This window comes from Chanodichthys erythropterus, chromosome 20, assembly GCF_024489055.1.
Source record: "Chanodichthys erythropterus isolate Z2021 chromosome 20, ASM2448905v1, whole genome shotgun sequence".
In the NCBI taxonomy this organism is placed as follows: domain Eukaryota; kingdom Metazoa; phylum Chordata; class Actinopteri; order Cypriniformes; family Xenocyprididae; genus Chanodichthys; species Chanodichthys erythropterus.
Window position 1 is genome coordinate 16,433,433 of NC_090240.1, and position 16,442 is coordinate 16,449,874.

Consider the following 16,442-nt stretch of genomic DNA (forward strand, 5'->3'; position numbering starts at 1 on the left):
AATTAATTTAACACGAGGGCTACAGGAGTGAAGTAAATCATCTCTGTTTACATGTCTAAAAGCAGCTATTAAGCACCTGCGGTATCAGTTGAGTTTAGTGAGCTGGAAGGCCGTCAGTGATGGCAGACAGTGAAGTGAACAGTCTGTGCTGTGATTGGGGTTGCAGATATCCAGCTGAGATCACCAGCTGCTCTCATGTTCATGTGCTGCAGCATACGCACCCCCTCTCTCCTCTTTCCTCTTTCTACCCTATTTCTCTATATCAGCCTAATTTTCAGTTTCAGTTCCCCTTAGACTCCAACAGAGGGAGAAAAGCAGAGAGTAAACTGAAAGACGCGATGTGTAATGGGGCTTTTTCCTCCTCAGCTTTGAAACTGGGTGTTTATGGGAATATCATCAGTCTTGTTGACACCATGTACAGGGGAAACGAATGGGAAACTACACTGCAGATTTAATGGGGATTACCTGGATCCTGGAAAACAAACAAGGTGATTCTATGATATCAACAGGAGAGCAAACAGAGACTTTTCCCATGAGAAAATCTGGGTTTTTCCATCACAATTTTATAAAACATGTCCTTTATAAATATCCATTCACAATTTACCAAAATTCCAATGTAGTCCACAAAGTCTAGTCATTGTATTTAAAAAAAATATTATTATATTATATTTAGAAATTAATATTTTTTTTCCTGTAATATATATATATATATATATATATATATATATATATACAGCTATGGAAAAAATTAAGAGACCACTCCAAGTTCAGAAATCAATGTTAAGTGGTCTCTCTTAATTTTTTCCATAGCTGTATATATATATTTAGGCGATTAGTGAAATAGTGAAATATGATTCATTTCAGAGAAGAAGAAGAATTGACTGAGCAATTACAATGGGATCCTCACACCATCGGTGCTTGGGACCTAATATATATATATATATATATATTTAGGGCCCAAGCACCGATGGTGTGAGGACCCCATTGTAATTGCTCAGTTAATTCTTCTTCTTCTCTGAAATGAATCGTATTTTTGAGGGCCTAAACATGCTCAAAAACTCATGAAACTTTGCACACGCGTCAGAAGTGGTGTAAATTTACATCTGATATGGGTTCCAGAATAAGGTGTGGCAAAATGGCTCAATAGTGCCACCTATACATTTCAATTAAGCACCCTTTGCGGTACGTTTCACATACAGGTATGAAATTCAGTAGACACATGTAACAGCACAATCCCTACAAAAAAGCCCCTGGGTGCAAAATCTGAAAACCAACAGGAAGTGAGATATTTTGAATTTTCTCTGCAATTTTTTTTTTTGCAGTTTTTGCCATTTCCAGGTGTTGTACTTTAAAGGTGCCCTAGAACCAGTTTTTACAAGATGTAATGTAAGTCTAAGATTTCCCCTGAATGTGTCTGTGAAGTTTCAGCTCAAAATACCCCATAGATTTTTTAAATTAATTTTGCCTAAAAACTGCCTATTTTTGGGCATCATTAACTATGCACCGATTCAGGCTGCGGCCCCTTTAAATCGCATGCTCCCTCCCCCCCGAGGTCTCAACTATATTACAGTGCATTTACAAAGTTCACACAGCTAATATAACCCTCAAATGGATCTTTACAAGATGTTCGTCATGCATACTGCATGCATGAAATGGCATGCTTTGCACTGTCATTCACTCACAGAAACACATTTCAATATGCCACAAAGTACCAAACATGCTAGAAACATGTTAAATCATGCAACACTTGGCTAAGTGCTAATGTATGCGATTAACACCACGAAACAGGAGGTTGTTGTAACTCAGGCATACAATGTCTGATCTGCCCCAAACTTCACATGTTTGAAAAGAGTCCTGCCCTGAACACATCTACATGACACAATTTAATTATAGTCATATCGCCACCAGCTGGCAGCAAAAACAAACGACTTTGATGTAGTCCTCTTGTGCGAGGGCCCTTTCATCGCTGCTTGCAGCTTTAATTTTGTCATTGTTCTGCCCTTTTCTACTCCTTGTTTATCTACACATAGATTTATGCTGTTCAAAATTAGTCCACAAAGTCATCATTTTGTGTTAAAAATATTTTTTTTTAATTTTTAATATATTAAAATAATATTATATTACATTGAAAAATTATTGTTTTTGTCTGAAACCCCTCACATGATTTCAGCAGTTTGGCGGTTTGACAGGCGATCCGAATCTCTGATTCGATTCAAAAGATTCGTAACGCTCCGAAGCAGTGTTTTGAAAATGCCCATCACTAGATATTGTTAAAAAGTCGTTATTTTGTCGCTTCATAATATTAATATTGAAACACTATAAATCATCATGATTTATCCTGTTCAAAATTAGTCCACAAAGTCATTATTTTATGTTAAAAATATCATTTTTTAATTTTTAATATATTAAAATAATATTATATTACATTGAAAAATTATTGTTTTTGTCTGGAACCCCCATTTTTTATATCATTCTGCCAATTTTTCTCCAACATTCTAATCCATCTCCGTTATTCCTGCGTTTGAGTGTATGTGTGTGTGTGTATATATATATATATATATATATATATATTCACTCACAGAAACACATTTCAATATGCCATAAAGTACAAAACATGCTAGAAACATGTTAAATCATGCAACACACACACACACATACATACATACATACATGTGTGTGTGCCTGTGTGTATAAAATCTAAGGATTTATCCAAAATTAGTCCACAAAGTCTGGTAATTTTATTATAAAAAGTATTATTTTTTAAAATATTATATGAACAATTTTTTCCCCATGAAAATCTTTTATCATCATTGTGCTCTTTTCTCTTCCCTGTTAATCCATCTTTGTTGCTAAATTCTTAGTATGTCTCTCGCATCTTTCATGACTCCTTTTGTTATCTGCTCTCTATCTTTTCAGCCCTTCCATTTTCCCACCTGTCCCAGGCCTGTCTGTATCCCAGAGTGTGACAAGTGTGTGTATAATGAAGGCCCATTAGGAGAAACAACGGCAGCAGCTCCGTGCTGCATATGTTCAGTGGTCAAATGTTGAAGACAGCTGGGCCAACACACACACAGACACACACACACTAGAGACCTCCCTGGGTGTCCCACAGTCTGCTAGATCAAAAGATGCAGACAGCTTCAACAGGAGGCTCAACCTGAGGATATAAACAGGGTGTGGGGGTCGTCCATGACACTGACAATGACACCATGACATTTTTGTCAGGCTGAATCCACTGTGTGTGGGTAATAAACTAAACGTAAATCATTAGTTTCACAGTATAAATCTTAATATCTGAGGCAGTTATTATGATTAATCCATTTACAAGAATCTTGATGGATATTAGGTCGTAAGCATCTGCCTTCTTTGCCAATCGTAGATTTGTATGTACCCTTTATGTAAACTAACTATATTTACCACATGAAACACCAAACTGAAATGTGTTTATAATCGCTTATGACTGGCAAGTAACATAAGAGGCCTGCTTTTTTATTAAAATACCTCCAACACCAAATAAACAGCCTCAAGTGAATCAAACTGCATGTTGTATTGTTTGTGCATTTTCACCTTCCTCTCGCTGCAGTAAATCCCAGTGCACACAAACACGAGACCTGACAGCCTTCAGCCATACAGACACAAAGACAAGGATGAACCGCGAAACCTCCTGGAGAATACTGAGCTATTATCTGACACAGGGCTTGTTGCCTCCCTGAAGTACCACAGAACAAACATCTATACTGCCTAAAGATGAAAGCAAGAAGAGACATGAATGGAAGGAGAAATGAGGAGATGTGAAGTGGTAATAATAAAAAAAGAAGAAAATCTCTTGAAGAGGGCGAAAGTGTAAGCGTGTGTGAAAGAGTGTTAACATAATGTCGAAATGACCCGAATGTCGAAGAAAGGCCAGTCTTGAAGTGTAATGAAGATCAATAACATCAACATGGGGTTTGTTAAGTGAATAAGAGCAGCTGCACACAAATGTTGTATATTAAATATACTCTGACTGAATATGGAAAAAGAAACACTCAAGCACTCAATCTTGTTGTCGCCAAATGCATGGATTCATCTGTTCACACACTTACTGAAATGATTATCAAACCACACGTTAATATCACATGTGAATATCACTTCATCATCTCTTGTTGTGAGGAAAGTAAAAATAGTATCATTAACCCACTCCCTGGCCTTCAAATACACAGAGACACACAAAGGAAAATAAGTGGACTGCCCTCTGCTCCTCACAGCAAACTGAGCAGTGTGCCATGAATTATTCAATCACTTTCACACGGCTTGAATAACAGATGGCCAGTGGGCTTTTCACCCAGGAAAAGAGCACCAAAACATGAACTTGTGGGTTAATTAACTGGACATGTGTGTAGTTCATGCAGAAAAGGGGTTTTATGTAATGGAAAATGACATTAAAAACCTGCTTTGGATGCTTAGTAGAGACAGGACCTCTTTTCTCTTTGTCTTCCTGACTTGAAGTGAAGACTTTGGAATCACTGCCATCTTGTGGAGGATTGTTGATCGTATGTGCATATGGCATAAGGACAAAAACAAAACACACACACACACACAAAGATAGAATGGTATGTATACACATATATCAAATATGCATATTACATGCAAATCTTTATTTACTCACCCTCATGTTGTTTCAAAACCGGATGACTCTTTTTTTGAACAAAAATGTACACATTTATACGTCTTTTCCATTCAACAACACTTGTGGCCACAGCTGTTAAAGGGTTAGTTCACCCAAAAATGTAAATTCTGTCATGAATTACTCTCCCTCATGTCGTTCCACACCCGTAAGACCTTCATTCATCTTCAGAGCACAAATTATAATATTTTTAATTGCATTTCCTCTCTCAAGATCCATTAATGTACTAAAAACATATTTAAATCAGTTCATGTGTGTACAGTGGATCGACTTTAATATTATAATGCGACGAGAGAAAAAAAAAAAACGATATCTCGTGGTGGCCGATTTCAAAACACTGCTTCAGGAAGCTTCGAAGCTTTGCAAATCGAATCCGTGGATCGGAGCACCAAAGTCACGTGATTTCAGCAGTTTGGCGGTTTGACACGCGATCCGAATCTTTGATTCGACTCAAAAGATTCGTAACGCTCCGAAGCAGTGTTTTGAAATCGCCCATCTCTAGATATTGTTAAAAAGTCGTTATTTTGTCACTTCATAGTATTAATATTGAACCACTGTACTCACATTGAACTGATTTATATATGTTTTTAGTACCTTTATGGATCTTGAGAGAGGAAGTAGGCTGCCATCTAAATTATATTAATTTCATTTTTGGGTGAACTAACCCCTTAATGTCCATAAAAGCATAAAAAAAAAAAAAAAAAAAAAAAAATGTACCATACGAATTGATGCTGTATTATAATAGATTTGTGTGAAGAACAGGCCGAAATTTAAGTCATTATTGATAACCTTTCTATCCAGATATAAATTAACTTTAAAAAAAAAAAAAAAAAAAAAAAAAAGGAAAAAAGGGCAACCATACTGAATCAGTGAATTGAACTGTGAATGATTCGTTCAACCCAAATTATAATCTGGACCAAATCCGACTCAAAAGAATGATTCATTTACTGATTTGGCTAATGAGTTCAGACTACTGTGTTCAACTCAAGAATGCGGGTGTTGGTAGAACAGCAAAAACAGGCTTGTGAATTGTCATGTAACAATATTGTTTTGGTGCACGAAATGTTGCATAATGTTAAAGAAGTATAAATTGTGCCTGTTTTTACTGGTTTCTGAATTGTAGAGGATTTAGGAGAAATGCTTTGTTTAATTGGTTTTTGGTCAAAAAGGTCAGAAAAGGTCCAAATGTTTGAAGCCAAGCCCCTTAAAAAAATAATAATAATAAAAAAAAATTATATATTATATATATATATATATATATATATATATATATACACACACACACAAACACACATATACATGCTATAGTCTTTGTTTGAACTTGACTTTGAAGTCAGTAAGATTTCATAATGTTTTTGAAAGAAGTTATGTTATACCCTCCAGGCTGCATTTATTTGATGAAAAATAAAACAAACAAACAAACAAAAAAAAAACATTTTGAAAGTTTTAAATATTTTTGAACATTTTAATATGATTTTGAGCTCAATTTTTTTTATTATTATTATCATTATTTTAAAGTCATGCTGCTTAATATATTTGTGGAAACTGATACATTTTTTTTTCAAGATTTTTTGATGAATAGACAAAAAGAAAAACAATGGTAAAGTCTATACTGTCACTTTTGTTCAATTTAATGCATCCTTGCTGAATAAAATTATTTTAAAATTATTTAATAATTTTTACAGCTCCATCATAAAACAAAAGAAAAATGAAATTACCCTGCAGCACATGCACATAAATCATGCAGAAACCACACACAAGAAAGAGCACAACAACCGTTTCAAAATTTCAGCACTTTATTTCACCCAGTTCTGTTTGTTGCTCTGCACAAAAGAATTGATTACAAGGAAATTAATGAAAAGGAAAATAAAGGGTAACAAAACAAAAATAAGACTAGTGAGTGTTTAGAGGGTTGAGACAGCTGATACTCATCCACATTAACAGCTATGAAAAACAAACTCGACCAACAAAACAAAAGCAATTAATGCCAAGCTGGAAGAAATCAATCTGACAACAGTAGAAATACAATCCAGTACTGGTGCATGAGAGCACCGCACACTCATGAAACTGCACTTTTCTCCACAAAATGTTTTATGAGAGGACACCATCCCAATATAAAATATCAGATTTCAACACGTCGAAGTATGACTTGATAAATGGAAAGCAACAGGTCTAAGTGTTGTCTTCGGTTCAGAGGACTATGACAAGATCATCATGGTCTTGCAAAAATGCCATTTACTTCATGTGCGTATGTTTTCAAATGAACATACAGCCTTTATGCAGTCAACCAAAGCTCTTTCATATAACTTTCCTGGAGAAATATAATATCAGTTCACACACAAGCTTGCAAGCCGTTCCAGGGTAAAACACACATAGTTTTAATATACTGAAACACCTGCATGATACCATGTTATTCTGGTAAATATTAATGCATGCTTTGGCTTGTACAGAAAGTTAAATGCTAAAAATGAAACTTTCGGCCAAAGCAGAGATTTAACACAGCGCTATTACAACAAAACCGTGACATGTGCAGTCTTATTTACCGTTTTAGTGGAGAAAAAAACACAAATGATAACCTGTTTTTAGGTTATGTTGGCACACTGAAAGCAGGACAGTGAAGTCATATAAAGATTAATGAATAAACTGAACATGGATAAAAAGAGGAGGAAATGATAAACAAATTAAACAAACAAACAAACTGATTTCTAATATACAAGCGAGTCCTGTAAAAAATGCAGTTAAAACTGTGCCGCTCCCAAACCTTGGGTTTTACTAGCGAAGTCTTAAGTCTTTTTTTGTTTTGATTTCATTCTGTCTGCCTGCTAGCATTATCCTAAACTTCATTCTAAGCTCAGACTCATCCCAGAACTGAAGCTTGTGTTGGGGCCAGACAGTGTTCGATGCCCCCGGTGGTCACACAGCAGCACAGCAGCGGTTGTCAAACAGCTGTTCAATGACAGAGCTGTCCGCTAACGTAGACACGTCACCTAAATCCCGCTCATTACACGCTATCTTCCGCAAGACACGACGCATGATCTTACCTTTGAAAAAATACACAGAAGAACACTTATGTACCATCATAAACATTAAAGTTTTAATGAGAATTATAAATAACCATCCGATATTAATACCTGATCTGGTTTTTGGAAGGCTGGGAGCATTCTGAATGTAGTCAGGTGTAGCTATGGCACCAATCTTCTCTCTCACTGTTTAGAAGAAAGAAATGAAAAGAAAGCCATTACTTGTAGTGTACGATTAAACAAAAATCTTTACTTTAAGTCATTATTGTTTAAACAGCAGCTCGAAACACAAGGAATAGTTAATAAAATAAGAATATTAGAACTAAAATGTGTGAGGTTTGGCAGATTACTAGTAGAGATCACCAGTAAGAAAAAACAAAACAAAACAGAAGACCGCAAATATGTTGTACAGATCTTTTTTTTAAGGATAATTATGTGACTTTTTTCACTCGTATTATTAATTATTATTATAATTATTATTTTATAACTGCTGAATATATTTGTGGAAACTAATATTTTTTTTTTCAGGATAGAATAGAAAATTATTTTTTTACAAAAAAAATCTTTACTGTAACTTTTGGTCAGTTAAATGCATCCTTGCTGAATAAAAGTAATTATTTCTTAAAATGAAAAAAAATCTTACAGACCTTAGAGACTTCATTAAGGAGCAGCTCCACCATAAAATAAAACAAAAATCAAATTACCCTGCAGTACAGGCACACAATAGAGTACATCAGGGATGACGTGTTTTTGAAGTTAGTGGCGAACGGGTTCCCTTGATCGAAAGCCTATGCATTTTTCTCACAGACTTTTGGAAAAATCTAAAAAAAATAAGCTTTGTGTTTATCAAAGGGACCGACGGCAGATGAAGGAAAACCACTTTAAATCCTTATTATGAGTCCTAATCATCAATACAGTGCATGTTCACAATTTTCACATTCACATTTTATACTCATTTACATTATTATTACACTTTCGCTAATGGTGATAAGCACTGAAATTACATTATGCAGTCATTACGGAGAAGTTAAACAAAAATGATATTAATTTAGATAGTAGATGTGCTACTTTCGATCAGTTTTCCTGTGACACGCTGTTTGATGACAGAGAGGAGCACGATAATTCCTCTTTAAACTACACTGCAGATGTTATGACAAAATATTTTAGCGAGAACGATGATCAGTGATGCACACTTAACTTGGATATTATGGAAGACACTGCTGGATTCAGTGGTTGAACGGTCCGTTGTCCAGTTTGAATAGGTCCAATAATATCTTACTGTACAGCCACAGCTGCAATTATGAAACAATTATGAAAATACCACTGTATTTGAAGGATGTAATTTGAGGAAAATGGTAAGATTTGCACGTTTCCTTTTTAAAATACTTTGTCAGTGACACGCTGAGTCAGAATTGTATTTACACTGCAATAAATAAGTAGGCCTATCTGTTTCCACTAAAAATAGCCTATAAACTTCCTAAAAGATATGGTCACTTTATCAGCAAAACTGCATAAATTTGACCTGAAGTATTTTATACAATTTTGTTTTTATTGAGATTTTGATATTATATTTTGATATTTGATTTATTCCAAAACATAGAGAGAATATTGGATGATTTTTATCAGTGTAGTGTATTGCACAAATTACATTTATAGTCCATATCTAATATTTTCCAATGTCTCGTACCTTTGATGGTGTTAAAGGATTAGTCCACTTTTAAATAAACTTTTCCTGATAATTTACTCACCTCCATGTCATCCAAGATATTCATGTCTTTCTTTCTTCAGTCGAAAAGAAATTAAAGTTTTTGATGAAAACATTCCAGGATTATTCTCCATATAGCAGACTTCAAACAGTTGAAGGTAAAAATTAGTTTCACTGCAGCTTCAAATTGTTCAGCACAATCCCAGATGAGAAATAAGGGTCTTATTTAGAGAAACCATCGCTCATTTTCTAAAAAAAAAATATAAAAAAGTTTTTTTTAAATTTTAAGTTTTAACCTTAAATGCTCATCTTGAACTAGCTCTCTTCTTCTCTATTTGAATTCCAGCTGTGTAGACACTGCCAAGTATATTACTGCCCTCCACAGGTCAAAGTTTGAACTAATTCTCATATACAATTTGCTGGTTTAGTAGTAAATAACAATTAGTTTAAACTTTGACCTGTGGAGGGCAGTAATATACTTGGCAGTGTCTACACAGCTGGAATTCAAATAGAGAAGAAGAGAGCTAGTTCAAGATGAGCATTTAAGGTTAAAACTTATATGATTTTCTATTTTTTTTTTTTAGAAAATGAACGATGGTTTCACTAGATAAGACCCTTATTTCTCATCTGGGATCATGTTGAACAATTTGAAGCTGCACTGAAACTAATTTTGACCTTCAACCATTTGGGCTCCATTGAAGTCTGCTATAAGGAGAATAATTTATTTTCGACTGAAGAAAGAAGGACATGGACATCTTGGATGACATGGATGTGAGTAAATTATCAGGAAAAGTTTATTTGAAAGTGGACCAATCCTTAACATAGTGTCACGAGGATGGGAACATGCATGGAACTGATATGCAAATGAGGATATGCATCGTAAATCTAGGCGTCGTAAGCTCCATATATGGTGATTTCAGGGAGGAGACGGGGTGGAGATGCACGAATGCACAATCTTCCTCTGACTGGGATTTATAAAAGGGATTTGTGCACAGGTTCTGGCTTTTGCACATACGTACACTTTTAGGATAAATCTACGGAGAGTTTTATAAATGAGACCCCAGAGCTTCCAACGGCTGCTGCAGTGACACGATGATTGGCTCTTATTTAGTTATTCTGCCATATTGCGTGTTGCTCTTTCTCCCATTAATCATAATACGAGCGCACCATCTTTCTAAATATACAGTCTTTGGAGATCACTAGTAAAAAAATTAAACAAAACAAAAAACAATAAAACATAAAACTAAAAACTAAACAGCTGTATGACTTCCAAAGACCTGGAAGACTGCGAATAAGTTGGACAGATTGTTTTTTTAATGATAATTCTGTGCTTTTTTGGGCCCTTTTTTAAGTTTGATGGTATAAAATCACTTTGTTGCATTGAAAAGAGCAGTTCACATGGGGTCTGAATGACATGAGAGTGAATACATGATTTTTGCATGAACTATTAAAAAGCAGGCATACCTTGCTTTTTAAGCTCCGCCTCCAGCTTTTGGTTGTAGTTGATTCCGTCATTGAGGGTGACAAAACAGTAGAGGCTCTCGCCTTTGACAGGGTGTGGCCTCCCCACCACCGCTGCCTCAGCCACGGCTTCATGCTCCACCAGAGCCGACTCCACCTCTGCAGTGCTCAGTAAGTGCCCTGGAAACAGATCCACCAGCAATGTAAGCATTTGCTCTGTTACAGGTTACTTCAACGCTTTGTAAATCAGAGTCATTTCAGTAAAGAGAGAGAAAACATGCAAGATGTGTGGCCTGAATTTCATCATCTTGTTTTCGAAACTTATTCATCTGCATTATTTCAACATCTGTAAGTCCAAGCCACACATTCTCTCTCTTCACACTAGGGGAAATTACACAACAGGAGAAGTTTTTTCTTGATGGATATTGTGCAAAACAATGAATGCACAAATGTCCTCATCCTCTACTCACCAGACACATTCAGCATGTCATCGATCCTTCCAGTGATCCAGTAGTACCCGTCCTTATCTCTACGACAGCCTGGACAGACACGTGACGCGTTTATCTAAAGCGCAAACTCTCACATCACACAATTATATGAAGCACACTTACTGTAAAACTGAAAATGAATCACAGCACAAATTACCATCTCCAGTCACATAATATCCAGGAAATTTCTTGAAGTAGGTGGTCTCAAACCTCTGGTGGTTCCCATACACGGTTCTCATCACACCCGGCCAAGGCTGTTTAAACACCTGAGGAAGAGATGAGTGAGTGAACACACCACAGCTCTTGTGTTTCACGTGATTAATTAGTGTTAAGAATTTAAAACTAACATGAAAATCAACTGAAATGAATGGTAATGAATTCAATATTTTTTAACTAAGAATACAAAGCATGAGGGGGTGGAATTACACAAAAAAAAAAAAAAAGAGGAAAGAAGATCACTGTACCAGATAGCCTTCACTTGGTCCTTCAAGTTCCTCCCCTGACTCATTCAGAATAGCAGGTACAACCCCAAAAAAGGGAAATGTCTACACACATTAACAACCATACAGAAGTTAGTAAGCGATTCTACCACATTAATCTCAAATTAACATGTATGTTTCTGTTTTTTAGAAACAGAAGTAATTATTTTTCTTCTTATTTTACATTATGCAACAAATGCTGTTAACGCAGATCAACTTGCATCCTTTAATTGTTACTTTGTGCAAATATACATTTGTAAGCTTGTTTCCGCTATGAAAAACTAACAATTCTTGCTAAGTCTAAAATGCATGTTTGAGCAGTTTTAACTGAAAGCAACCTGTACTGACATATCTTAAAATATGTCAGTGCCATTGTTTTACACATCAGTAATGTTTTTTGTCCAATTCACATTTATAAAATGCCCCAATTAAACAAAGGCCTAATCTTGGCTTATAGTGTTAGTTCACCCAAAAATGAACATTTCAGTCATTAATTACTCACCCTCATGTCGTTTCACACCCATAAGACCTTTGTTCATCTACAGAACACAAATTAAGATATTTTTGATAACCACTGATTCAAAGAAAAGACTCGTAAAGCTTCAAATTTTCATGAAGCAGTGTTTTGAAATCGCCCATCACTAGATATGGTGGAATAAAGTCTTTATTTTGTGCATAAAAAGTGTTCTTGTTGCTTCATAACATTAAGGTTGAACCACTGTAGTCACATGATCTGTTTTAAATATGTCTTTAGTAGCTTTCTGGGCATTGAAAAAGGGAGTGTTATTGCTGGCGATGCAGGCCTCACTGAGCCATCGGATTTCATCAAAAATATCTTAATTTGTATTCTGAAGATGAATGAAGGTCTTACGGGTGTGAAACGACATGAGGGTGAGTGATTAATGACTGAATGTTCATTTTTGGGTGAACTAACCCTTTAATCTAAGCCCTGTCTGTGAAACCAGGCCTATATCTCACTTTATAACTCACAATTGCCTGATAGAATTGCAAGATATACTAAATTTGCAATTCTGAGAAAAAAAGTCAGAATTGTACGTTTATATCTCGCAATTTTGACTATTTTTAAGATATGTCAGTGTAAGTTACTTTCAGTCAAAGCAGCTCAAACATGCATTTTAGTCTGGGACTAGGCTGAAGCTTTGCCAGTGAAACTGGGGGAAAAAGTCAAAATTGCCTTATTTATCATTATTTATTCAGAGGCAGAAACAAGCTTCCATAGAATAGTGGAGTAATGGTGCTGAAAATTAAGCTTAACCATCACAGGAATAAATTACATTTTAAAATATATTCAAATAGAAAATATTTATTTTAAACTGCAATAATGACCATATTTTGGATTAAATAAATGCAACATGTGAGCACAAGGGACATCTTACCAGCCCCAAACCTCTGAACGATGTATAGTGTATCTTTTTATTCATTGCTACATTTTTATTATTTATTCATAGCACAACGTTCACTCACGGCAGAGCCAGGCTTCAAAGGCGTAGCGGCCGGCAGAGGGGTCATCACATGCCCACCCTGAGGAAGACACAACAGAGACAAGTGACTTTACGGTAGACAGCTTCAAAGCAACATGGATGTCACTGCTCTGGTAATTCAGTGGATACCGTCTCAGTCTGCCAGAAGGTGTCCACCACCGGACATCTCTTCTCTCCCACAACGCTGTAGTACCACTGCCAGGCTTCTGGGTTTATGGGCTCCCCGACCGTCCCCAAAATCTTCAGGGAGGTCCGCTTATACCTGATGACACAAACCATTGCAAAGTTTTGTAAATGTTACCATTTTTGTAAAATGTGGAAAATAGTTAGATAAAAGACTGAGTAGATGTATCTGTTGGTACTGTATCAAGGTTGTGGTCAGAAAGTTGGCACATACTGGCACCAGTTTTATGCAAAAGCACACAATGCACAGCGAATGGACTTATAAACGCTGCTCTGTTAGCAGACTTTGTAAGCAAACAGAGTGCAAGACTGAACACAGAGCAATCACATAACACAGAGATGAATACTATCAAGCATTACTATATTGTTTCATTATAGTAGTAATCATAAAGTTATATCATCAAGTGTTGTCTGGAAATATGAGATCTAAGATCTCTGTTAATCATCTAAGTGTCTTATATACAACGTAACCAAGCAATGGCAGTTATAAATAAACATTCATAATACTTATTCCTAAACACTATACTTTATACTGTAAACACCATACTATATATATACACAGTGTGTCAATGAAAAATATTACTGGATAAGGATTTCACAAAAAAAACTATTTCAAGGTATTTTGATAGCTGAACATAAATATGGCAAAAAAAAGAACAATAACACTTCCTTTCAAAGGTTTAGGGTCAGTAAGATTGTCACTAAGAAGTCTCTTCTGCTCATCAAGGCAGTGATATTGTGAAATATTATTACAATTAAACGTTTTTCTATTTGAATAAAGTTTAAAATTTAATTTTCTTCCCATGATGGTAAAGCTGAATTTTCAGCATCATTACTCCAGTCTTCAGTGTCACATGATCCTTCAGAAATCATTCTAATATGATGATTTGCTTCTCAAGAAACTTTTCTGTGAGAAAACAGTTGCTGTGAGTTGTTCTTACATTTTTTCAGGATTCTTTGATGAATAGAATACATCATTTATTTATATTTATTTGTAACGTTATAAATTAAGGATGCACTGAAATTTCAGAGGGCCGAAATCAGTGACCGAAACAGACGTTTAATCAGTGCGCTTTGACTGTGTTCAGCGTCTATTTCGTGACACAACCTGGATAAGCTGTAACAGTTAAACATGTCGGCTGTGTGGACACTAGCTATATTAATTTCTCGAATTTCATCGGTAATGACACTGTTTATTAAATCTAAAATCTTTTAGTCTGTACTGTTTTCTGTTGATGCATGAAAAAACGTTTGTACATTTGTAGCGCACTGCCATTCAATAATCTCAAAAAAGTTTGAACTTTGTTACTTTTAATATGAAGCAAAGTCTCAACTTTAAAATTCTGTCGATGTTATAAGGAAATTCAAACACTAAATGTTGTTTTGGTGCTCTTTAACACGGCGTGACAGATCGCTGTAGCTGCCTACGTGAACGATCATCTCTTCCTCTTTACTACCAGCTACAGCAGGAAATAAACAAGGTATGTTAAAAGATATACTACAACTTACCGAAATGAATCCTCATGTAATCACTGTTTCAACCAAGGTTAAGTCATCAAATTAAACAGCTTGTAAGCTATACACTGTCACTTAACATTACATTTACCTCAAGAAAGCTATGCAATGTACATGAACTCATTAGTTAGCTAGAAAAAATAACTCTAAAGAAGAGGATTTTGCTAAATATAAGCAATGGATTACATATTCATTATATTTTTACTTAACCTATTAGTAATGTCTTCATTATTGTCATTAATGTCTTCAGTTTGTCATTTAAATGTTTCAATTTCACCAACAAACTAGAGTAGAAACAATTCTGTTATTGAAAGTTGATATAAAAACTGCATTTTAAAATGTTTGTACAACTCCGTTTTAGCTATCTGAGTGTTGATTAAAATTTGATTAATTCATTATTAATTTATTATTTATTTCTTGTTTCGTTTTTTGGCCAATTGCATCCTGGATTTTCAGTTTCGGCCCAGAATTTTTATTTCAGTGCATCTCTATTATAAATATCTTTACTGTCACTTTGAAGAATCACATTTCTTTCATATCTAAGAAATAATTTTTCTTTAAAAAAAAAAATTAAATCTTTGAACGGTAGCATATTTTTTCTATATAATTTTTTAAAATTATTTTAATATTTGTGACCGTGGACCACAAGACCAGTCATAAGGGAAAGCTGAATAAAAAAGCTTTCCATTGATGTATGGTTGGTTAGGATAGGACAACATTTGGCTGAGATACAACTACTTGAAAATCTGAAATCTGAGGTTGCAAAAAGTTGTCCAAATGAAGTCCTTAGCAATGCATATCCACTCGCAAAAATAGATTTTGATATATTTACGGTAGGAAATTTACAAAATATCTTCATGGAACATGATCTTTACTTAATATCCTAATGATTTTTGCCATAAAAAGAAAAATCGATAATTTTGACTTATTGCTATTGCTACAAATATACCCGTGTGACTTATGACTGGTTTTGTGCTCCAGGGTCACATTTGATTAATTTCCATGATTTTTCCAGGCTTGTAAATCACATTTTTAAAACGTTCTGATATTGTGAAAACGGTCTGAAATTTTCCTCGACTACAGAAACCCTCTCTAGTGTACTACATCAGACACCGAACTCACTTCTGAACGGGCTCACTGCCGTACTTCATCAGGAGCCGGATGGCGGTGGGTGCGGTGTAGAACTTGGAGACTTGATATTTATCAACAATCTCCCACATTCGGCTCACATCCGGGTATGTAGGAAGACCCTCAAACTAGGAACAGAAGATTTAAAAATCACATTCATATTATACAACAATAAAGGCCTACGTAGATGAGTCAATATGCTTAAAAAGTGACTATAAAGAGCAAAATCGGAAACAAAAAGTGTTTCTCAGGATGTTCCCCTCACCAACACACTGGTCGCACCATTGGCCAAGGGCCC

The 16,442-nt window shown here is 35.3% G+C and overlaps 1 protein-coding gene across 2 annotated transcripts in view; it reads right to left on the bottom strand.

Annotated features, from left to right (window-relative positions):
• Positions 1 to 6,441: 6,441 nt before the first annotated feature.
• Positions 6,442 to 16,442, bottom strand: part of acss2 (acyl-CoA synthetase short chain family member 2) — a 29,385-nt gene continuing 19,384 nt past the window's right edge. For both annotated transcript variants that reach the window (XM_067370450.1, XM_067370449.1), the window contains 10 exons: positions 16,410 to 16,442; positions 16,139 to 16,272; positions 13,448 to 13,580; positions 13,302 to 13,358; positions 11,802 to 11,882; positions 11,495 to 11,603; positions 11,320 to 11,388; positions 10,853 to 11,029; positions 7,795 to 7,869; positions 6,442 to 7,704 (listed from right to left, as the gene is read on the bottom strand). The exon at positions 16,410 to 16,442 is cut by the window's right edge and continues 138 nt beyond it. In XM_067370450.1, coding sequence (XP_067226551.1) covers positions 7,577 to 7,704; positions 7,795 to 7,869; positions 10,853 to 11,029; positions 11,320 to 11,388; positions 11,495 to 11,603; positions 11,802 to 11,882; positions 13,302 to 13,358; positions 13,448 to 13,580; positions 16,139 to 16,272; positions 16,410 to 16,442 — 996 coding nt within the window. In that variant the 3' untranslated portion in view covers positions 6,442 to 7,576. The remainder of the gene's footprint in view (positions 7,705 to 7,794; positions 7,870 to 10,852; positions 11,030 to 11,319; positions 11,389 to 11,494; positions 11,604 to 11,801; positions 11,883 to 13,301; positions 13,359 to 13,447; positions 13,581 to 16,138; positions 16,273 to 16,409) is intronic.